This window comes from Dermacentor albipictus, chromosome 1 (genome assembly GCF_038994185.2).
Source record: "Dermacentor albipictus isolate Rhodes 1998 colony chromosome 1, USDA_Dalb.pri_finalv2, whole genome shotgun sequence".
Taxonomy (NCBI): domain Eukaryota; kingdom Metazoa; phylum Arthropoda; class Arachnida; order Ixodida; family Ixodidae; genus Dermacentor; species Dermacentor albipictus.
Window position 1 is genome coordinate 480,145,435 of NC_091821.1, and position 25,320 is coordinate 480,170,754.

Consider the following 25,320-nt stretch of genomic DNA (forward strand, 5'->3'; position numbering starts at 1 on the left):
AGATGATGGCATTTACAGCAAACTTTTGATCATTTTATTATTAATTGAGTCGCATACTGACGTGTCATCACCGAAGATGTAATTACCGCTGCGATAACTTGCTTCGAGTATTATATTCGAAGCGCCCCCTTTGCGTTACCTTAAGCACCGATCTAAGAGCTGGTGAAGTTCGAAGGATAAACCCTGCACTACGTAAAACGTTCAAAAGAGTAAAAGCTGCTTGAAAACGAAGGCAATAGCTCGATAGCTTAACGTCAAACAGCCGGGGAAGCTTTGCTGATTATGCATAATGCGACGTGAAATTCGCACATTGTTTACCATGTGCAGGTTTTGTAGTGCACTGCTAAGCCGTACCTCAGCCAATATGTTTAATGCGTTTAGGAACATGTGACAGCCTACTATCGCAGTATTTGTTTATTTATTTATTTTTATTTATGCGATGAGCATCTTAGGGTACTTTTCGCTTTTTCCAGGGGCAGCCTTTCAACGTCTATAACGGTTTCCCGCCAACCTCAGCTGCTGGGTAGTCCATGGTCGAACTTGTAGCGTCTCGTGGTGCTGTGCTGAGCGAACATGGTACGAAACGAAAATCGGAACAACTTGGGTCACTGCATATGCCGCACAGGGTATGCGCCACTGTGGAATGAAGTTGTTTTGTGGCGACTTGGCAGTTGGTAACAATGTAAGACTAGGTATGGGCCGAACAGAAATAAACTTCATGCCTTACCAGAGGAACCTTAAATACATATAATTAGCATGTCAGTTCTATCTCTTCAAAGAAGAAAGTGGAAATATGAGAATACATAATGCAATGACTAAGTTTCATCTTGAGGTTTCTACTGTACTTGGATGCCTCGTGTATATATATATATATATATATATATATATATATATATATATATATATATATATATATATATATATATATATATATATATATATATATATATATATATATATATATATATATATATATATAGATATGTAATGAACGAGACGACAGTGTTAAGCGAGGGACCGGATATTTATTTCTTATATCATTGGCAGCCAACAAACCAAGACACCAAGCAAACCACAGGGGAAATTACTTGTACTTAATTATTCAGCCGTCTTCTTATTGAGAAAGTGTGTATTAACACGTCTTCCCACGCCGGATAGTAACTGGGAAGACGACTCCGCGGTAGCTCATTTGGTAGAGCATCGCACGCGTAATTCGAAGATATGGAATGGTGCCCCACCTGCGGCAAGTTGTTTTTTCATCCACTTTCAATTCCATTAATTTATAATTTCTTTATTTCAATAAGTACGCATAATTTCCCCTGTGTTGTGCTTGGTGCCTTGCTTGGCTTCTTACGATATATATATATATATATATATATATATATATATATATATATATATATATATATATATATATATAGTAGCGAAGAGATTGTAGAAGAGATGCTAGTGGGTTCAGCGCTACTGGCTCTAAACGCTAGTGGGTCGAGCGCTCCTGCTCAGCAACGGCTCTCGTGCTTGGATGCTGTGACTGCCCTGCCCGTCGACGTTGCGCTGCTCCCGAGCTCTGCCAAATAAACACCTTTAGAATTGGTGGAGTGTGCGGGGTAACCTCAGACGATCATCCTGGAACTCCGGTCCCGTACCTTACCATCTACCATGCCCCAAGACGCCTCCCAGCAAACGCCTCCTCCTGCACCCACTGCGTGTCCCGGGGTGCCTCGTCATCGCGACCCTCCTATCTACACTGGAGCAGACGACGCTGACGTGGACGAATGGCTCACGGCGTACGACAGGGTAGGCGACCATAACAAGTGGGATGAAGCAGCCAAATTGAGCCATGTTCTGTTCTACCTCGCTGGAGTGGCCAGCCTGTGGTATAACAACCACCAAGCAGAGTTCCAGACATGGTCGGAATTTAAGACTTCCCTCGCCGATGTATTTGGTCGCCCTGCTGTTCGCAAGCTGCGTGCCGAGCAACGTTTGCGAGAACGAGCTCAACAGCCAGGCGAAACGTTCACCAGCTATATCGAAGATGTCCTGGATCTATGCAGGAAAGTCGATTCGACCATGGCGGAGTCTGATCGCATCCGAAACATACTGAAGGGCATAGAAGACGACGCCATTAACATGTTGCTGGCCAAAAGTCCACGCTCTGTGGCTGAAATTGTCACACTGTGCCAGAGCTATGAAGAAGTCCGCAGGCAGCGGTCACTGACCCGTCGATCTCTACCGCGTGACGAACACCTCGCTGGTTTGGCTGCCATGTCCAACCAGGCAGCGTTGCTCGCAGAAATGAAGGCGTTCGTCCGCGAGGAAGTTGCCCGGCAACTCTCGTTGATGGATTTTGCACAGCCGCATTCGGTACACGCGCCTACGCCAAGTTTTGCGCCTCCGCTTCGCCGCGTCATAGCGCAAGAACTGCGTGAGGTTTTGCCTGAGCACCACCAGCGTGTTCCTGCGGCTGCGCCTCACAGCTACGCCGAAGTCATGGCCAGGTCCCAACAGATGCCGACGGCTGTGCCACTCAGCTACGCGGAAGTCGTCACCCAGCCTCAACAACTCCCTCAACGGGGACCTCTCACGTACGCCGAAGTCCTCACTATGCCACGACAACAGCCAACTATGCAATCACTTCACCAGGCGCCACGTCCAACGCGTCCTTCCACATTGATGGGACCTGCCGCAACGACTCGGTGGCGTACAGCGGACAATCGACCAATATGTTTGCGTGCGGCTATGCAGGCCACGTCGCACGCTACTGTAGTCGCGTGCAGTCGCCTAGCGCTACACCTTATGGGCCAAGTTCTATGGCGGGTTCTCCGCGCCCTTATTACGACGACGAACCTCGGGCTGCGTCACCACCATTCCGCCGGTCCGCCAACATCCGCGCTCAACTTCTCCACGCCGACGCTCCCCATCAACGATGCGGCCTCGTCCCGAAGCTCGGGATGAGGAAAACTAATCGTCGCAGTCCATGAGGCAAGGACTGCGACGCCGTCGAAACGCGGAAGTCCTTAACGTAGCCCGACCAATGTGATAGACGTGTTAGTATACGGTGTGCGCACATATGCCCTCGTGGATACCGGAGCCGCTGTATCAGTTATGGACGCAAAGCTTTGTCGCTTCCTTCGAAAGGTTACGACGCCCATTGCTGGATTCGCCCTCCGCACAGCAGGCGCACAGCGTATTCACCCGATTGCGGCGTGCACCGCTCGTGTTCTCATCGAGGACGTTGCATACGCCGTCGAATTTATTGCGATTTCCTCGTGCTCCCACGAAGTTATCCTGGGGTGGGACTTTCTCGCCCGCCACGATGCCGTCATTCATTGCGCACGGGCCGAACTCGAACTGTCGCCGATCTCAGATATGACACTTGCCAATGATGCTTCTTTTGCAAACAAACTACTCGTCAGGCACGACACCAACGTTCCTCCCAACTCGTCAGTGATTGTATCAATGCATTGCAGCAGCCTCTCTGACGCCATCGCACTACTTTCTCCATCAGGCCGCTTTTACACTCGAAAACGTCTGCTGCTGCTTTTTGCGACTGTGAACGTCAAACAGGGCTCCACAGCTATTTTTGTCTGTAACCCCTTCTCATTCCCTGTGATGCTGCTTCAAGGCGAATGTCTTGGCCACGTGGAAGTGCTCGACGCCGTACAAATTACGGATGTTCCCGAAGACACGTCCTGCGCCAGTTACAACACGCTCGGTTCTCTGTCGACGTCCGACCCTTTGCCCACAGGTGTGTTCGATTCATCTATTGCCGATGGCCTCACCCCACCTCAGCGTTCGCAGCTTCTGCGCATCTTAGAAGAATTTCGTTCTTCTTTTGATGTCGAGCAACCTTCCTTGGGCCGGGCGTCTGCTGTCACGCACCATATTGACCCTGGCTCCCAACCACCATTGCGGCAACGACCATATCGCGTCTCTGCGACGGAACGTCGTGTGATTAATGAGCAAGTGGACGATATGGTTCGCTGCGAAGTGATCGGACCCTCGAACAGTCCATGGGCATCCCCTGTCGTCCTTGTTACGAAAAAAGACGGCTCGATACGGTTCTGTGTAGACTATCGCCGCCTGAACAAGATCACTCGCAAAGATGTATACCCGCTGCCGCGAATTGATGACGCCATCGATAGCCTACAAGGAGCAGAATTCTTTTCATCTCTAGATTTACGCTCCGGCTATTGGCAAGTACCCATGGCTGACGTCGATAGGCCGAAGACAGCCTTTGTCACACCCGACGGCTTATACGAATTTAACGTCATGCCGTTTGGACTTTGTAATGCGCCAGCAACTTTTGAACGCATGATGGACACAGTCCTCCGCGGTTTGAAGTGGCACACGTGCTTATGTTATCTCGACGACGTTGTTGTTTTTGCCTCTGACTTCACCACGCACCTTCAACGCCTACGGCGTGTTTTGACTCGCTTAGCGAACGCTGGCCTTCAACTGAACCTAAAGAAGTGCCAATTTGCAGCGCGGCAGCTCATGATACTAGGCTATGTCGTCTCGAAGGATGGAATCCTCCCCGATCCAGCCAAACTTCGTGCCGTAGCTGAATTTCCTAAACCGACGTCCGTCAAAGAACTGCGCAGTTTTGTAGGTTTGTGTTCCTACTTCCGGCGCTTCATTCGCAATTTCGCCGCCGTCATATCACCCCTGACGAAGCTCCTTGGCAGCAACGGACCTCTCCATTCGTGGTCGTCCGAGTGCGACGAGGCGTTCACTAAGCTCCGTCGTTTGCTGACGTCTCTTCCCATTTTGCGCCACTACGATCCAACGGCACCTATTGAGGTACACACAGATGCCAGCGGTGTTGGCCTCGGCGCTGTCTTAGCACAGCGCAAAGAAGGGTTTCCTGAATATGTTGTGGCATATGCAAGCCGTATGCTTACTAAAGCCGAGACCAATTACACCGTCACGGAAAAAGAATGCCTGGCGATCATCTGGGCGCTTACCAAGTTCCGGCCCTATTTGTACGGTCGCCAATTTGATGTCGTCACGGACCACCATGCACTATGCTGGCTGTCGTCATTGAAGGATCCCTTAGGCCGTCTCGCCCGCTGGGCGCTTCGCTTACAGGATTACGATATCCGCGTACTGTACCGCAACGGACGCCAGCATGCTGATGCTGACGCCCTCTCACGTTCTCCCTTGCCAGACGACAATGCATGCTGCGCAATATCCCAGCTTGACGTTTCTTCCGTCGACATTGGGACCATCGCTTCTGAGCAGCGCAAGGACCCCTGGATTGCCTCCATCATAGACTGCCTTGCTGATCCGTCATCGCAGCCTACCACTCGTGCATTGCGCCGTCAAGCTCGCCATTTCGCCATTCGCGACGACCTGCTTCATCGACGCAATTACACCTCTGACGGCCGCCAGTGGTTATTAGTTGTACCTTGAAGCCTGCGTTCTGAAATCTGCTCATCGTTCCACTCTGATCCACAGTGTGCGCATTCGGGACTTTTCAAAACCTATCAGCGCCTCCGACGACGCTACTACTGGCGAGGAATGTACAACTACATTCAAAAGTTTGTTCGTTCATGCCCCGACTGCTAGCGCCGAAAATCTTCACCCCACCTCTCGCCAGCTGGCCTGCAGCCTCTACCCTGCCCTACCCAACCGTTCGGGCGCGTTGGCATCGATTTGTATGGGCCACTTCCCCTGACGTTGTCTGGTAACCGCTGGGCCATTGTGGCAGTAGATCACCTTACACGATACGCTGAAACCGCCGCTCTCCCAGCAGCTACAGCGCGCGATGTTGCATCATTCCTGCTTCGCCGATTCATCCTGCGGCATGGTCCACCTCAAGAATTGCTCAGCGATCGCGGACGCGTCTTCCTGTCGGAAGTAGTTGAAGCGATTCTCAAAGCGTGCCACGTTGTTCATCGTACGACTACGGCGTACCACCCTCAAACGAATGGCCTCACAGAACGCTTCAACCGTACACTCGGCGACATGCTTTCAATGTACGTTGCCTCCGACCACACGAACTGGGACGCCATTCTGCCATTCGTCACCTACGCGTATAATACCGCTACGCAGAGCACCACTGGATTTTCACCCTATTTCTTGCTGTATGGTCGACACCCTTCGCACACCATCGACACCATTCTTCCGTACCGGCCGGATGCATCCGAGTACGTCCCTATTTCTGACACGGTCCGACATGCAGAAAAGTGCCGTGACCTCGCACGGGCCTTTACTTCCGATGATCAAGAGCGCCAGAGGAGCACTCGCGGTGACGCCACTGCCACGGTCACCTTCGATCCGGGAGCGCTCGTGTGGCTCTCAGTCCCTTTAACTGCCCCTGGCCTCTCATCAAAACTGGTCCCTAAGTATGAAGGCCCTTATTGTGTTCTCGAACGCGCATCTCCTGTAAACTATGTCATCGAACCAGTTGAGCCATCTGGAGACATGCGACCCACTCATCGACTACGACTACGACCCACTCATCGTGACGAGCTGTTAGGTCGCCGGACGGCTCCCTTCTCGCTCCCGGGGGGTGGTTGTAGCGAAGAGATTGTAGAAGAGACGCTAGTGGGTTCAGCGCTACTGGCTCTAAACGCTAGTGGGTCGAGCGCTCCTGCTCAGCAACGGCTCTCGTGCTTGGAAGCTGTGACTGCCCTGCCCGTCGACGTTGCGCTGCTCCCGAGCTCTGCCAAATAAACACCTTTAGAATATATATATATATATATATATATATATATATATATATATATATATATATATATATTTGAGAGCATGAGAGCAGCCATCCAGTTCTACTACGGCAACATCGACGCCTCGCTTCAAGAGATCAAGCTGGCGTTCCAGTGGCTGGGCAGGAACATCCCGAAGGACTACCGCAAGAACGCCTCCTATTACGCTCTGCGCGTTGTCCAATGGTTCGTATGTAACGCGCCATGGGCAGCGCAACGTTTTAAAGCATTAGCATTGTACACATCACTCGACAAACCAAACATCCAATGCATCGAGGCGCTATCAGACGGGACTACCTCCCTCATTTGTCCCTTGAGCTAGTGAACTTCATTTAACCGTCGTCATGGGCTTACCCCGCGGGGCAGGGCAATGTTGCGGGCGGACCCAAAGCAGATGCACGAAACCCCTTTCCGGCGTTTGGTGCACCGGCTCGCTCGTTTTCTGGCCATGTGGGCCCAGCGCAGCGGCAGCGTTAATAGCAAAGAGGACTGATCTCGGTGATGGTGCAGTGCAAACTGGGGGCAAATCCGGAGACAGTGTAACCTGCGGTCGCGTGAGTCACGTGGGTGCTATGCTGAAAAACGTGGTGCAGAATATGAAGTTTCGTGTGCGTTATCACGACGCCAACTTGCTCAAAGCTTCCTCACGGGTGAAGGTCGTGAGTTCCTCGCGCGTCCTTCTATATAAAATAACCTTGCATGTATCATGCGTTTGTTTGCATCACCATTTAAGTAAAACAGCTCTACGAAATCTTCACTCAACGTTTATTCGAACTATAGGGCCCTTTCATACACACAGGCGCTAGTAGATAAAGAACACAATAGGCTAAATGTAAAAATTTATAGCTATACGCCTCCGCCGTCAACGTAGAGGTGTTATCCGGGCACTTCGGGACCTCATTCAGTAGTGTGCCACGTGAAAAAAAGAAAATAAAACTGCCTTTCTTGCCGTAGCACTAAAAGCCGCACAGTTTAGCGCAAGTTTTCTGACGGTGCTTCAAGTGCATCGGGTCATCTACGCATAAAACGAAGTATTTTCTCAAAAAACGCACGTGCAGCTTGAGCAATAATTATGGTTACGAACGAGGCGAGCGATTTAGTGTTTCCATTGACAATTTAGTCCAACCGTCTCTCAGGTAAGGCGCGCTCATCGAGAGATGTATATATATACAAGAGCATAGGCGGTAATAAACTAGTAATAAACAAATAAAATAATATGAACGGTACATGATATTCAACAACTTCAATAATGCTGAAAAAAAATTTCTTATATTTGGCCTATAGTGATCTTGATCTTGTGTGTCACTACATGCGTGCCATTGGGCGTGTGTACAATGTACCAAACGTGGCACAAAATGTGCAGAATCCTTCGATGTAGCTAGATATGTGTCTCACTTCTCTGTGTATACATAAACACATCCCATCGCCACTCTGCCCATAGTAATCGTATATGCCTCGCGACGTCACTTCGCCGACGTATACGCCTGATTTTACATCTGCATTTCGGCATAGTTTGTGAATGGTGTGCTGCATATACACATAAACATTGCATGAGAATAATTTTGTAGCCTGTGCGACACAGCACCATAACGCTAATTGTTCGGAATACGACAAACCGAGTCTTCATATTATCGTCGCTACCGATCATTCTCGCCTTGGTGCTGTCGTCACATAAGATATTGTCACATGGTGGTGACGTTAAGAACACAGTAGCAATACTGTGATAGACAAAACTAACTTTTATTGGGCGAACCTGTGCCCACAAAACAGGCTACACTTATAGCACAACGATAGCGGCGAACACGGTCGGCGATCGTCGAAAATCTGATCAGCGGTTCAAGCGCGTCGGCTTTTATACACAATCGTCGAATGTTCCAGACTAATCGTTGGGACCCGCGTGCCTTCCATAAAGTTCTACATCATTCGCGTCAGGCGAATAAATCAGATAACACAAGGTTCGGCAACAACAGACTGCGGATAGAAGCATCGATAACTTTCCAGAAACTTCGGATACATGCAAGCGCGTCCCGCGCTGTGCGATAAGATTTGTTAGGCAGTGAAACCTGGTCGCCCGATAAATATAAATACACGTGTCAATATCGCGTCACACACACAATTGCTCGCTATCTGACCTGTCTGGTAACGCCTTGCAGATCCTGAAATGATGATGAATCGCCACCTACCTCCAAAATGATTGCGGTAACATTCAACGGCACAGTGCGTGGGATCTGCGTTATTTTTTTTACTAAGCACAGATTTTCGCCGCTTTGTTTAAATGATGCCCCTGAACTGCTCATTTAGGTATTTTTGATTCTGCGTCTGCTTGAGCCATTTCCGTAATGTCCTTTTAGTCTGTTTAACATCCACTTAATACGGGCCCCCGTTCCTTTTCTGCGCGTCTGCATCGCACTGTGAAAGTGCGCCTTCGGGTGCTGTTCTCAAGTCCGCAGCAAGTGCGTCCCGCTCGGTTTTCACATCTCGCTGCAAAAGTCTGTACCGTTGGCTGTATAGCTTGCCGTGTGCCCCACATCCTTCCACTCACGGTCGTTCGGGCGCTTATACTGGCTGGTGAGTGGTTCACCGTGCGCATTGTCTTACTGGCCACCTGTGGCTTTTGTTCACGGACAGCTGCCGCGTGGACGAGATCGAAGAGGAGGAGTTCTGCCTGAACAGAGCGGCACGCGTATTCCTGAAATGTCGCGACCCCCGCGTGGCCCTGGACGTGTCCAGCCACTTCTGGGAGCTGGTCACCTGCCGTGGCGCGCCGCTCTACAAGGTATGAATGCGAAGTATTCTCTTGCGAGTCAACCCAGTATGTGTCGTGCGTACGTTACCTGGCCTCCTTCGCGAAGCACCTTGTAGACAGCAACAAAGAAAAAAAGAAAGGAAGAAGGAAAGAAATAAAGAACCACGGTTTAGATACTCATGTACAGAATCAGTTTGGACAGTCATCATCAGTCAGTGTTTGGAGAGTGACATTTGTAACTTGTCATTGCCGAGTGTTAACGACTCCCTTGGGGGTCGATGAAGACCGAATGCTGAAAACGTTTGGCGTTCACCTTGGCCGGGGCAGAAGATGGCGAATGGCATATATTTTCTTCCGCTCCATTCATGAAGAAGCTGAATATGCTCACTGACATGATGAACAGCGGAAAGTTCAAAGGTCGTGAACGATGTGCTGTGCACGGGAAAGCGTCTTCAGAGGCGATTGAACCAGAAAACGGCTTTGCTTCTTTGCAGAAGCATCGCGAACACATCATATAAAGGAATTGTAAAGGGAGCGCTCGTATTGCGTTTTCGTTGAGCAGAAGATGCCGGCCATCTCCCTGGTGATCGAGACCAGCCACTACATTCACATCGCGTACAAGAAGGAGAAGAAATTCGAGGACACGGCCATCAAGGAGTAAAGTCGCAAATAGGGCTGCTTGCTTGATATGTCTTGTGTATATAGAAAGTGCTGCGTATACCTCCCCAACTTTGGCAGTTGGAGAGGCATACGAAAATCAGTGACGATTTAGGCACGCGTACTGTTCCATTGAATCAGGAAGATATAAGTACTGAATCAGTCGAATAATAGGTAGACCTCGTTGGAAAAGGTAGAATCAGTCTAGCAACGATACTAGCCCTCAACCAGAGAGCTAGGGGTACTGTTAGTGGCCATGCTTTCATTCTTGTTTTGCATTAGCAGGCGCTAGATCTCTTGTGGCTCGCACTGCAAAAGCCCACGGTGAACAGCCACGGCGTCGGACGGACTCCGTGGCCCAGACTCCAAAAAAACCGACCTGACCCACTACCACAACCGGATTAAAGTGGATTGAGATGGCTTAAAGTGGATTCAGGTGACCTAAAGTGAATGAAGGGGGATTGAGGTGGATTAATTTGGGTTAACGTTTGTACAAATTAGAGCAAAGTGGATTAAGGGGGAGTTTTAATTTAACCTGGTTGCTTGGACAACTCCTCATGCTTTGGCATTCAGATAACGTAAGGATACATAAATGACTGTCAACTTTTTGCAGCTGCATCTACTCGCTGGAGGTCGAGAAGCACCTCCGAGTGAGTGACTTGGTGGCCGTGCTAAACACGCCCATCAAGATCGTCGAATTGCGGTTCTTGCGCACCGAAATTGCCTCGGCCATGGACGTGGCAGAGTGCATGCGCACTTGACAGCGTGAACTGCATACTCGTGCACCAAGCTTGCGAGTATATTATGCCGCCTGAATACGCACTTATCGCTTTGTTCACGGTGTACTAAACTGGGCTTGGAAGTTCCGCTTGTATACACGGTGGTCCTTTATGAAAGGGAACACGCGATCGGGTGGCCCGTGCTCTGCGGAGGCTGCTTAGAGCGCCAGCAAGTGACAGCAAGAAGAAGTGCGTCTGCTTATGGCTTCATCTGTTGGTGGTCAGAACAACCATGCATGGCCGATAGGCAAGCGCCTGCTAGAATTACCTGGACCTCCCCACTCCTCCCATGACTGCTGCGCAAGGAGCGGGGCCTGCAGAGCAACGCCTGCTGCTAGCAAACCGCGTTGGATACGCAAGCGCACTGGAAACGTGGAGGCGCCGACATACGCCCGGTAGTTATTAGGTGCTCCTGGCGTACTTATATTAATACATAAGCGTTCTGGGGCTTCTTCCCTCGGAACTTTGTCCGTCCGTCTGTTTTTCTGTCTGTAACGCTTGGCACGATGCACTGCATGTACATCGTGTCAGGCCTAAGGAGATGTATATGAAAATGCCTTATGACTACGTATGACTAACGAGGTCCTAAGAGGTGTATATGAGAATGCCTTATGACTACGTATGGCTAACGAGGCCCTAAAGAGGTGTATATGAGAATTCCTTGTGACTACGTATGACTAACGAGGACCTAAAGAGGTGTATATTAGAATGCCTTATGACTACGTATGGCTAACGAGGCACTAAAGAGGTGTATATGAGAATGCCTTATGACTACGTATGACTAACGAGGCCCTAAAGAGGTGTATATAAGAATGCCTTATGACTACGTATGACTAACGAGGCCCTAAAGAGGTGTATATAAGAATGCCTTATGACTACGTATGGCTAACGAGGCCCTAAAGAGGTGTATATAAGAATGCCTTATGACTACGTATGACTAACGAGGCCCTAAAGAGGTGTATATGAGAATGCCTTATGACGTATGACAAACGAGGCCCTAAAGAGGTGTATATAAGAATGCCTTATGACTACGTATGACTAACGGTATATAAGAATGCCTTATGAATACGTATGACTAACGAGGCCCTAAAGAGGTGTATATAAAGATGCCTTATGACTACGTATGACTAACGAGGCCCTAAAGAGGTGCATATGAGAATGCCTTATGACTACGTATGACTAATGAGATTTATCATATTGACTCTATATAGCAAGTACTGAGAGGTATACGTGTACGTAAGGTTAATAAAGACTAGTAAGATTAGTTACGATAAAAACGGTTAGCGTAACAACGATTAATTGAGGGCAATTAGGAGTAATTAGGTTAATTAAAATCAATTTAAGTGAAACTATTAGACAAATCAAAAGTTACCAAGGTTAAATCAACGGAGCCTAATCAAGAATTATGGATACCTTGATATTAGTTAGACCTAATTCATTAAACTTAATTATTACTTACAGATAAAACCACCATTGTGATAACTTTACCTATAGTTAATTAATTAAGTAAATGTCGTCCTTATCGAAATAGCAAAGTCTGAATAATAAATAGCAAAATAATTACGTTGATTTACTAAAGTGGTGGCGTAGAGGTGGAGCATCCACCTCGCATGCAAGCGGACCGTGGTTCGAATCCCGGTGCCGCGCAATTTTCCACCGGATTAAGGGAAAATGCGCGTGTTGATAAAATTGCATAAACAGGCCTGGAGTGAGGCCTGATCCCGGTGGCCGGAACCGGCAATGCACTCCCTCACCAGAGCAGGATTGGCAACCCTTGTGCACTACTTGGCCAGAGTCTCTTATATGAATACAACAATCAAACCCAGGCCTTCAGTCGCAAGCAGCTGCGAAGCAACTGTTCACGATGGCGGTCAGACCTGTGACGCAGCAACGGCTGCTAAGACTATCTTGGTCCGGACAGGCCGTCATGGGAATCTGAACCTGGCAACGCCTCACGCTAGAACATTATTTATTTATTTTATTTATTTATTTAGACATACTGCAGCCCCTTTATGGTGCTATTCCAGGAGTGGGTTAGACAAAAGAAGTTATAATGAGGTGAGTCATCTAGCGAGGCGAGCCTAACAGGGCCATTGAAGGAATTAGCGGGCAGCAAATGGGATATAATAGGGTTCAGTGAGGTTAGGAGGACAAAAGAAGCATATACAGTGCTAAAAAGCGGGCATGTCCTGTGCTACCGGGATTTAGCGGAGAGACGAGAACTAGGAGTCGGACTCCTGATTATTAGGGATATAGCTGGTATCATAGAGGAACTCTATTGCATTAACAAGAAGGTGGCAGGTCCTGTTGTGAAACTTAATAAGAGGTACAAATTGAATTTCGTACAGGCCTACGCCCCTTAAATCCAGTCATGATGACCAGGAAGTCGAAAGGTTCTATGAAGACGTGGAATCGGCGATGGGTAAAGTCAAAACAAGATACACTTTACTGATGGGCGACCTCAATGCCAGGGTAGGCAAGAAGCAGGCTGGAGGCAAGTAAGGAGGGGGGGATATGGCATAGGTTCTAGGAATAGCAGAGGATAGTTATTAGTAGAGTTTGCAGAACGGAATAATATGCGTATAATGAATACCTTCTTCCGCAAGCGGGATAGCCGAAAGTGGACCTGGAGGAGCCCGAATGGCGAGACTAGAAATGAAATAGACCTCATACTCTGCGCTAACCCTGGTATCATACAAGATGTGGACGTGCCCGGCAAGGTGCGCTGCAGTGACCACAGGATGGTAAGAACTCGAATAAGCCTAGACTTGAGGGAACGGAAGAAACTGGTACATAAGAAGCCGATCAATGAGTTAGCGGTAAGAGGGAAAATAGAAGAATTCAGGATCAAGCAACAGAACAGATATTCGGCTTTAACTCAGAAAGATGACCTTTGTGTTGAAGCAATGAACGACAATCTTGTGGGCATCGTTAAGGAGCGTGAAATAAAAGTAGGTGGTAACTTCGTTAGACAGGATACTGGTAAGCTGTCGCAGGAGTCGAAAGATCTGACTATAAAATGCCCAATGTACGAAAGCCTCTAACCCTACAGCTAGAATAGAACTGGCAGAACTTTCCAAGTTAATCAACAAGCCTAAGACAGCTGACATAAGGAAGAATAATATGCATATAATTGAACATGCTCTCAGGAACGGAGGAAGCCTAAAAGCAGTGAAGAAGAAACCAGGAATAGGCAAGAATCAGATGTATGCGTTAAGAAACAAAGCCGGCAATGTAATTACTAATATGGATGAGATAGTTCGGGTGACTGAGGAGATCTATAGAGATTTATACAGTACCAGAGGCACCCACGACGATAATGAAAGAGACAATAGTCTAGAGGAATTTGACATCCCACAAGTAACGCCGGAAGAAGTAAAGAAAGCCGGGGGAGCTGTGCAAAAGAGGAATGCAGCTGGGGAGGATCAGGTAACAGCAGATTTGCTGAAGGATGGTGGGAACATTGTTCTAGGAAGACTGGCCACCCTGTATACGCAACGCCTCATGACCTTGAGCGCAACGGAATCTTGGAAGAACGCTAACATAATCCATAAGAAAGGGGACGCCAAAGACTTGAAAAATTATAGACCCATCAGCTTACTGTGAGTTGCCTACAAAGTACTTTAAGGTAATCGCAAATAGCATCAGGAACACCTTAGACTTCTGTCAACAAAAGGACCAGGCAGGATTTCGTAAAGGCTACTCAACAATAGACCGCATTCACACTATCAATCAGGTGATAGAGAAATGTGCGGAATGTAACCAACCCTTATATATAGCTTTCATTGATTACGAGAAAGCGTTTGATTCTGGCTAAACCTCAGCAGTCATGGAGCCATTATGGAATCAGGGTGTAGACGAGCCGTATGTAAAAAAAACTGAAATATATGTATAGTGGCTCCACAGCCACCGTAGTCCTCCATGAAGAAAGCAACAGAATCCCAATAAAGGAAGGCGTCAGGCAGGGAGATACAATCTCACCAATGCTATTCACAGTGTGTTTACAGGAGGTATTCAGAGACCTAGATTGGGAAGAATTGGGGATAAGAGTTAATTGGGAATACCTTAGTAAGTTAAGATTAGCTGATGATATTGCCTTCCTTATTAAATCAGGGGGCCAATTGCAATGCATGCTCACTGACCTGGAGAGGCAAAGCAGAAGGGTGGGTCTAAGAATTAATCTGCAGAAAACTAATGTTTAACAGTCTCGGAAGAGAACAGCAGTTTACGATAGGTAGAGAGGCACTAGAAGTGGTAAGAGAATTCATCTATTTAGGGCAGGTAGTGACCGCGGATCCGGATCATGAGACTGAATCAGAAGAACAAGAATGGGCTGGGATGTGTTTGGCAGGCATTCTTAGATCATGAACAGCAGGTTGCCATTATCCCTCAGGAGAAGAGTGTATAACAGCTGTGTCTTACCAGTACTCACGTACAGGGCAGAAACCTGGAGGGTTATGAAACTGGTTCTACTTAAATTGAGGACGACGCAACAAGCTATGGAAAGAATAATGATGGGTGTAACGTCAAGAGACAAGAAAAGAACAGACTGGGTGAGGGCACCAACGCGAGTTAATGACATCTTAGATGAAATCAAGAAAAAGAAATGGGCATGGGCAGGGTGTGTAACGAGGAGGGAAGATAACTGATGGTCATTAAGGGTTACGGACTGGATTTCAGGGAAGGGAAGCGTAGGAGGGGGCGGCAGAAAGGTGGGCGGATGAGTTTAAGAAGTTTGCACGGACAACATGGCCACAATTAGCACATGATCGGGGTAGTTGGAGAAGTACGGGAGAAGCCTTTGCCCTGCATTGGGCGTTGATATATATATATATATATATATATATATATATATATATATATATTGTAAGCACTATTAACGTACTTCGTCGTTTTCATTTGTACATAGCCATCATCATCTTCCCTCTTCTTCGACTTCTTCGCGCGTGAGCTGCGGTCTCCGTATTATAATATATATATATATATATATATATATATATATATATATATATATATATATATATATATATATATATATATATATATATATATGCCTATACTCGCCTGTGAAGTTATGCGGATCGCAGGAGTAGTATTTCTGCCAGTCGCGACCATAGCCGATGTGGTCCAAGTACCAGCAGCTGGATAAGAGCGCATTGAACCCGGCTGCCGTCACAGCACTCATTTCCTCCTGGTGGGGTCCTTTCCATACATGTACCACTGTGTCAGGCGCAATCTGCAAAGACACTACACTGTCAAGTCGTCTTGAGGCTTATGAGTGGACCAGTCGATTGCGAGCCTACCAGATTAAAGCACCCACCCACTGTCTGTAGTGATTTGTTGCGACTTCATCGCTGTGTCTCATGGTTGCTTTTATCTAAGTCGCGTTCATGCGCATGCTATTCAGATATTTAGTTCAATGAATTAGTTTGAGTATCGGCGTTATTCTCGAAGCCCAATGGGATGCTTTCACTTACCTCAACGTTGTTGTCGAATACTTCCTGCCACACCATGTAGCTCTTCCGTACCTCTTGCACAAGTTTCAGCAACCTGAAAACGTAATCCGCGAAGCAGGACATGATGAAAACCTGCGTGCGTTTCCATGCTTCTTTCGAGCTGACACACTTGACTGAAGCTTTGTAAGCAATGTCCATGTTTATCTAGGCACCTCGTTAGCTCAACTTCATTTCAGTGACTGTCTGCAGAGAGCATCCCATCTCAATAAGAAGGCTGTCTTATGAGATTTTGAAAAGCCATGTACAGCATTTTTCTCAATTTACATAAACAAATTTGCAAGGTTGCTTTAGGCCAGCAGTTGATCTGTGATGTCAATGTTTAACTCAAAATTAAAAACACCAGGCCTAACGGTTCGAATAAACGACCTTCAAGCTTGACAATTATATGATGACTCCCTTCACCTAACTTATGCCTTGCTTTATTGTAGAAATACAAGGTTTTAGGGCATGAAACTATGTCAATTATTCCTCCACTCGAACGTCAATAAAAGTTCGTGATTTGCAGTTATTATATAGCTGTGGTAAGTAAACCATGTGAGCGAAATTCGGTAAGAAGATAAAATGCCATTATCATTGAATCGAATTTCTCTTCTCCCCAGTAATACGCGTGAACCACTATTGTCTCTTAATTTCGAAATTCAACATACACGTCATTCATTAACAAATATGCTCTAAGTTAATTATATATCACTTCTGTGAATTTTGCAGACAGGAGTTGTATAGTGAAACAGTAACTCTTATTGCGGGTGGTTCAAAGAATATTTAGGGTGTTGGAATTTTAAACACCGAGCGTACACTTATGATTTGTTGCTCTCTGGCATAGTTTACTACTGGTTCTTGTTATGATTTTCACAATTCTTTCAACAATCATAACCACAATATGTCAGACTAAGAACACGCAAGCAACTTGTCATGCACGTGTTTGTTTTATGTTAGTGTGCTGTAGTAAGACAATCCTATAGCCACAGGGACGCTGAAGCAGTATAAGAGCAAAACGAGTTCGAACGAGCTCACCTTTGTATATAAAACTCTTCGAGCTTCTTGTAGTCACCGGAAATACCAATCATGGCCATGAAATTGTTGACATTGGGGTTGGATTTCCTGGAAGCATAAATTTATATAGCAGGGCACTTCAAGAGACGCAATCGAATGAGGTTGCGGAAATATCTCGTATATACCTTAGCGGCTGAAACCGGACACTTCACGGTAATCTAGAATATCTCGAGCTGAGAAAAAACATTTTCTGAGACGGTGTTTGATTGATGGGTTTTGACATTTGGGGCACATTGACACGTAAACAAAGTCTAGACTACAAATAAAGCCGCTGTTCTATTGCAGAACATGGAATTAGGTGTCAATACCATTGTGTGCATCCTAAAGTGTTCACTACAATCAAGTAAATTGCCCTCACAATAAAAGAATGGCGGAAAAAAAGAAATTTGCACTAATGTAGTGGTAAAACATAGCAGAAGTCTGTCAATCAAATGTCAGTCATTATTATTTTGTTGAATGCACAGGAATGTTTGATCTTTGAATAATAGAGAATTAGTCAACCTAGAGACTGAGGCGAGGGCACCTTGTGCAATCAAAGTATAACAGCACGCCTTCTTGAACAAGTACACAACCGAAGGACAAACAAGGACAAGCATGGACAGCGCAGAGCTTGTTCTTGTTCCTTCGTCGGTGTTGATCTCTTCTCAAGAAGTCGCGTTGTTATAGCTTGAGTCACGCAGAACCAAGGAGTTCATTATTAGGCCTTGTGGAGGGCAAGAATATTGGGCGTAATAAAATAGAAGTTAAACATGTGTATCTCTGTGGTCGTCCTATACAATAATTTTGTCAACATAGCCAAGCGCTGCACTACAAGATATCGTATAAAATCGACATTTATATTGATCTTCGCACCTTGAGCCATTGACGACAAAAACTATGTAGTTTACGTCAGTCTGTATTATACACGGAAAAGAGACGGCACTGGGCTGTCTATTTCGATTGTGAATGCTGCAGTTTTACTACAACGACAAGAAATCAGCTACTGAACTGGGATAGTCAAAGGGTGGGAGCTATATACGGAGCCCTTCTAATTTATTTCTGAGTGCTTAAAAACCAATTTGTTCGAAATGTTCCCGCTTTTCGCGATGAGGTTTAACCCTCAGGAGAAATAAATTATAAATATTATGAGCCTCTCCTCCCGTAACTGAGCAGTAACGAAAGTTGGATGCCATAGTGTATCAAATACTGATTAGGCCTAAATTCCTGGAGTTCAAAATGATTAGGAAAACGAGAACAAGGTGAAAGCAGCAGCCAACGTTTCGACAAGCGGACTTGTCTTACTGCCGCTGTCTTACTGACCGGTTTCTGCCGCTCCTTCTATCATCTCTTTCAGAGAAACGATAGCCCCCGACCACCAGCAAAACAGGTAATACAGTGCTGCTGTGCATGCCGTTGACACGCCGGCTGACACACGGGTGTTGACACGTGATTGACAGACTCCCGTGTCCCTGGCCTTGTGTACAAGACTCCTTTATCCTGAATTCGACACCCTCACCGCTAACACAACTTCGCTCGTTGCCACACCCACCAGCCTTACGCCCTCTTCCCTTTAGAAGAACCCCACCTATATATACTGTGGCGAGGAAAGCATATGTCGCCTTGAAGTAGGCAAGTCCACTTGTCGAAACCTTGGCTCCTGCTTTCACCTTGTTCTCGTCTTGGTCATCGTCTATAATTTCCAACTCTCGCCTTCCTCGTGTTTTCTCTGCAGTTTAACATGTAACAAGAACGCATAATGCAATAATTTATGTATTCCGCCCCTGTTCTATTGTCGTAGCCACGGGCGGGAATCAGAACCGCGACCTCATGCCAAACAGTACAATGCCATAGCAACTGCATGAGCTACCAGAGTCTGTAGCCTTTTTGTGACGCTCGCATGTCTCACAACATCAGTATTAGCTTCTTTATTAATATCTCCCTGTCCTAGCCTGATTTCTTAATGTTTCTGCCGCTGCAAGCGATATTAAATTTCGCGATAGCAAGCCTCATGCTTAGGGCGCCACTAAATGGATTGAGAATAAAGCACGGGGCCTTAGGTGTACGTGAAACGAAGAACATATTTCGGGGATTTAGGCTGAACATGAGTTAAGGAATGCTTAGTGTAAGGCAAAGTAAGCGCAAAATAATGCAAGCGGGCCAGGTTCAATACAGCTCCCTGTCTCGAACACGCTTATGTGAATCTATTAGCATCCAATGTATTGTTTTCATGTCGATGCATCTCCTCAGGCGCACGAATGCCATAGCGAACGCAAGATCGCCATTATTCGAGATCAATGACACTGAAGAGCGTCATCGCGACATTTCATAGCGCGATGCCTTGTTTGCAGATGACATTTATGAATCTGCGAAAACGCTTACGTAAGTTAAGGTCACTAAATAAGGTGTGCTTTATGTAAGCCTCACAAAAACTATCGGGAAACGCTGTATGTATGTATGGATCATGAGCAGCGACGAGAAGACTACGTCTATACGAATACGAAAGCCATTTAGGCATCTTCGCGATAAACCTAACTGTCTATTCACCAATGCTCCTCAATGTCACCTGAGGGCGTGGTCCTGCCCAGGGATCAAGGTCGTATTCAATAAGCTTGGTTAGTTTCTTACAGACAGTAAAAGGGGGAAATGCGGCGCTACGATCGTTCAGGTACCAGGAGAGCTATTCGTAGTGCATGCATGGATCCCGCTAATCTCTGTGATGTCAGAGCTTACTCTACTGTTACTAGCTGCGCTTTGTCTTTCTAAATTTCCAATCAATAAGTTTTGTAAACATAGCAAGGCAAAAGTATCTGCACACATACATAATCGTTGACAATTATTTAATTTGTGACGTGCTACTTTGTTGAAAATAGTGAATTTGGTAAGCCGTTTGAAGAGAGAAGGACGAATTGCAGTGAAATTCAATTTTATTACTCGTTTCCACTTTGCCTGAGCCATCACAACCGCAGCTGTCCTAGACATTGATGTCAGAGTTTCAACGACTGCCCGAATTTTAGCATGACTAATTCTATGGGTACGAGCATGCAATCATTGGATGCCGCACACAAATTTCAGCATATGTTCAATACAAGCAAAGATTTTGCCTTGTGTTCGATGACTCTACACGCACCAGCAGTCGAAGCTGACTTCGTCTCCTCCCAAGTGAATATACTGGTCGGGAAACACGCCGGCCACCTCAGTGAACAGCTCCTTAAGAAAAATGTATGTGTCATTTGTAGTGGGGTCGATAGGTCCGAGATTGCCGTCGGGCTCCATGCCTTTGTAGCAAGTCGTTAGGAGATCGGGAAACGCCGCACCCCACGATCGGGTGTGTCCTGTATTGAAAGACAACTCTTGAACGAATCGCACGTGTTTTCACTGCAAATTTCTTCTTGGTCTTCAAATGAAGTAGATAGTGGAGCAGCTGAGTAAAAAAAAAAATTAATAGTGCTACCTCCTCATATGCTTTTGGTGCTTGCTTCAGCAGATGAAAAAAAGCTACTTTGGGCGTTACGTTAGGTTTCTACCGGTTCAATTAGAATGTTAAGTTGTAACACTCATCATAGCAAACAAGATATGCATTGGGCTTTGTCAGGTAAGTGGCCTGATGCCTCTTTCTAGATGCATTAGAAAAATTTTATCAAGTTTTTTCTAAACCTGTGTACAGCCAGTTTTCAGACTTTTCTTGTGTCGCGCTAAGCCTAACGAAAACAGACAGCTCATACGTACAGTAGATGTCTAGCTAGTAAACCTCCGCTTTCAAAGTGCACGCCAGCTCCTGCGTGGTGCGCAGTGCGAAAAACTTGTGCCCTGATTCTGTGTTCAAATAAAATGCAAGCTGCGAATAATTCTTGCCAAGCACAATACCTTTCTGGACTTCCTGCCCAATGCGTGGTTGACTCCCACTCAGAGGTTTCTTAGTAATTTATTTACTATGATGTAAGGCCGCTTTGATACACAAACAATAAAACAGAAGCAGAAGCATCTCTGACACTTTCTAAAGTTCGACGTTGGACGAGCGCAAATGAACTGAGCATTTCATTTTTGGCTAGACACCTTGACATAAAATAGCATTGGACAAGCCGGATATGTACATGTTACAATTGTGGAACATAGGCTGACTGGTAAAGAGATATCCAGGTGGCAACACTTCAAAAGGACACCACACCGCCCTCTAAACCATTCCACACAGGCTAATAATATTTAGCATAATAAGCATAATATTTAGTGAAATCCCAAGGCAATCGCTCGGGAGCTTTGGTCACGAATGTCACAAAAAGATTTCTCTTCAGTTTTAGTGGAGGTATTTAAAATGAACTAGTGCCAATCTCATGATTTTCGCTCAATGGACATGGCTTTGGTGCCCTCTTGTTTAGATTCCACGATAAAAACAAATTTCCTGATTTTTTAAAAGTCGAGCGTTGTTCATTACAGTGTGGAATTCTGATATTATTTGTTCTGCAGCTGATTCTCGCTCCTTTAGGCAATTCCTGTTAGGACGCGGAATGATTATGATACAAGAGCATTGTTCTTGTTGAAAATAAAAGACGACAGCCGCATTATGAGCATTTACTATCATCGCTTACATGAGGTATTCCATTAAAAGATGATCGCGGCAGTCATGGCATACGTATCAATTATTTACACTCGGTGGTTAAGCTCAGGAGTGTGATTGCATTCTGGACTGTAACCGCGACTACTAACCCATGCACTGATGCGGCTGCACGCATCGTCGTTCGCTTAGCACTTAGCTGACCTTGCCCTTCAGCACGATGACCAGAGATTCGCAAGGCTGGGATGTCCCTGTAGATACGCGAAGCACATCCTACAAGCCGAGCCCTCGGAGCAGCCAACCAGATTCAACGACTGCGTCACAACACCAGCGACAACCACGAGGCTCGCAAGGCCAGCACGACGGATTTCTGTGGCGACACCCGTCCGGTAGGCCTAGCACTCGAAGCGACAAGAACATCGAATACCGACGCACCTCGCCACTGTAACGACGACGACTTCGATGGTCACAAGGCCGGAATAGCGAGTCTCATTCAAAGGCTTGCTCCTAGAGGAAGTCATCCCTCGAACAAGGCAAGATACGCACTTATTCGATGGTCTGGTCCCTTGGAGGCCTACAGGCCTGCGCGATGGGTGCCGCCACTGAAATTGGTCGTGCTGGCCTTGGAAACCTCGGAATTTGGGGAGAACTGTAAATCTAGTGGATGGGGAGCCAATGGGGGCTGCTACGAGGGCTGGCCTGACATAATGTGTTTCGCGTATCTCCACGCACGCCCCGGCGAAAAACGGAAAACCAGCACAAATAAACTTGCAATTATATTTATGCTAAGTACGCACTTCTGTAATAACCATGCCAAAGTGCTAAGCGTAACTGCTGCAACATACATTTATAAATTTTTGTTTTTAGCAATGGGATCGTTTTAAAAGGTTACCTTCAGTGCCCCTGTGTAATTCACACAATTATTGTTGGGCTTCTACAATGGGATGACATAATTTTTTTTCTATCTTGCAATGCATGAGGGCTGGTTCTAAGGGCTGTATTTGCACTTTTTATGCATTGGTATGCCTTCGATTATATCTAGTTTATATTATCCGTGGTGCCAAATTGCCAATATTGACAATAGGCGGATTCCGGCGTGGTGCGAGCCAATGAAGAAGTGCGCAAATAATGGAAGAGTAAAATGTATAAGCACAGTAAAAGAAAAATAACGTAAAATCTCCATAAAACATGGCCCCAGCTTTACTATACCCTACTCTCTCTTTCTATTTCTTTTCTTTCTTCCTTTCTTTCTTGTTGAATGGTTCTCACCAGGCGTGTCAAATTCCACCATGACGCGAATGCCCCTGGTAGCAGCTTCACTGATGACATGTTGCACGTCTGCTGGCCGGTATACGCGGATGTACGGGTCGTAGGCACCCTGCGAAGAGAATTTGATGTTCAATACATTCTATAATCTTGTTTTATCTTACGCTATACGACAAGTAATTGTCTTGGCGTTTTGGCTGTGGTTAGCCTTACGAAGTACTCTATTAGGAGTAACCAAACCACCTAACGATTACAAATTCTCGCAGCTGATTAAAATCTACTTATTTGGCATAACACAGGATGCAGCGCGATTTCATCAGCCCGCTACCTCGGCCCCGTTCAGTGGCTTCAATACCGCACTAACGGCAGGCAATTTTCGACTGTCTGTCATAACTTGCACCTTCTTCCCACTTACACGCACATTAATAAATGCTACGATTCAATGAAAATTTTAAGTAGTACAGGCGTCCCACGGAAACGTTGATTTGACACTCTGCTCCTGATTCCATTTGAGCTCCTTCCCTTCTTCCTTCGTTCGCAACTTCTCACAATTTCGAAGCGACTTCGCAATGCGCCGTATGATCCAGGCCACGGCGGCCGCATTTTGATGGGGGCGAAATACGAAAACACCCGTGTACTTAGATTTTGCTGCACGTTAAAGAACCCCAGGTGGTCGAAATTTCCGGAGTCCTCCACTACGGCGTGCCTCATAATCAGAAAGTGGTTTTCGCACGTAAAACCCCATAATTTTTAAACGTGCCATATGGAATTACAGACCATAATCGAAAATTAGGGCCATCTGGTCATAAAAATATGTGTTGGTTAGCAAATGTCTTTATTGGCAGTTTTAGTTTCGTACCAACCGCTTCACTTTTGCACATAATAGCCGTTAATATCTGAGCCCTTTTCGTACCGCTGCACCAGGTTATTTAATCCCGTTGCATAGAAGCTTGCCGCCTGGTAATCAAACCGGTTGACAATGGTGGTCGTGAGGTCCCCGCCGTCTTCAAATCGTTGTCCACCGTTTCGAGTGCAAGAAAAGGAAACAGTCGCTAGCTCAAAAGGCAGAACTGTAGGGCGGGTGATCAAAACGTTCGCAACCAAAATCTTAAATCTTCTCCTTGATTCGGGCGATGACGCGAAGACGCACGTTGTCATTGAGGGATGCTATTCCGCATGACATTTTGCCGCGCCATCGATTTTTGATGGCACGTCTCATTTTGGTGAGCGTTTTGTAGTACACATCAGCTCTAATTCTTGTCGCACGTTCCATGAAATCAGCGAAAAGAACGGCCTTTTTCCCCATAAATCAGCAGTCATCATTTTGTGACTCTAGCAAGAAGATAGCTTTAATTTTTTCTCTTTTGGTTAAGATGAATGGTGCCACTCCACTGACGGCTGTTTTGTTTCTGCGTTGGCGAATGAATCCGTGTCTCGTCGCCCGTAACAATGTGGCGAAACAAGTCATTTCCATCTTGTCGATAGCAGTCCAAAAAACTCTTGTCCACTTGACATTTTTTGTTCTTCTTGTGCTGGTTGGCAAGCATCTTTCGGTACCCACCTTGCACACGTATTGTCATATCCAATCTTTTACATTGCAGTTGTGCAATTAGTGGTGCGTCCAATCAGAGGAAATTTATTAGCCAGAGCACTAACCGTCCGTCGTCGATCAAGTCGTAGTTATTGGTGCACTTGTTGAAGGATTTCGTCGGTCTGCATACTGGGCCTGCCACTCCGCCCTTTCTCATGCACATTCCTACGGCGATTTTTCAAGTCTCGGCACCATTGTCTAACATATCCTTAACTTCTTGCTCTAAGTCCATAAACTAGGCAAAACTCCCGACCCATTTGGGCAGCTCAAGATCTTTTCGCAGACAAAAACCGAATCACATCCAGCAATTCGCAACTGGCGGAAGCAAGGATTTTCGCAAAAATTGTCGTCTGCATTCAACTACAAGAAAGCGACTACTGAATCAAAACAATAACTTCAAATAATTTCGGAAACAATCAACAGATGACGCTGCATATGTACAAATGGCTTCTGAACCGCCAATATTTCATA

At 46.3% G+C, this 25,320-nt stretch overlaps 1 protein-coding gene across 2 annotated transcripts in view; it reads right to left on the reverse strand.

Annotated features, from left to right (window-relative positions):
- LOC135901439 (beta-hexosaminidase subunit alpha-like) overlaps positions 1-25,320 on the reverse strand; it is an 86,392-nt gene that overhangs the window by 6,642 nt on the left and 54,430 nt on the right. For both annotated transcript variants that reach the window (XM_070532536.1, XM_065431245.1), the window contains 5 exons: positions 23,262-23,370; positions 20,571-20,775; positions 17,426-17,512; positions 16,373-16,445; positions 15,960-16,131 (listed from right to left, as the gene is read on the reverse strand). In XM_070532536.1, the coding sequence (XP_070388637.1) occupies positions 15,960-16,131; positions 16,373-16,445; positions 17,426-17,512; positions 20,571-20,775; positions 23,262-23,370 (646 nt within the window). The remainder of the gene's footprint in view (positions 1-15,959; positions 16,132-16,372; positions 16,446-17,425; positions 17,513-20,570; positions 20,776-23,261; positions 23,371-25,320) is intronic.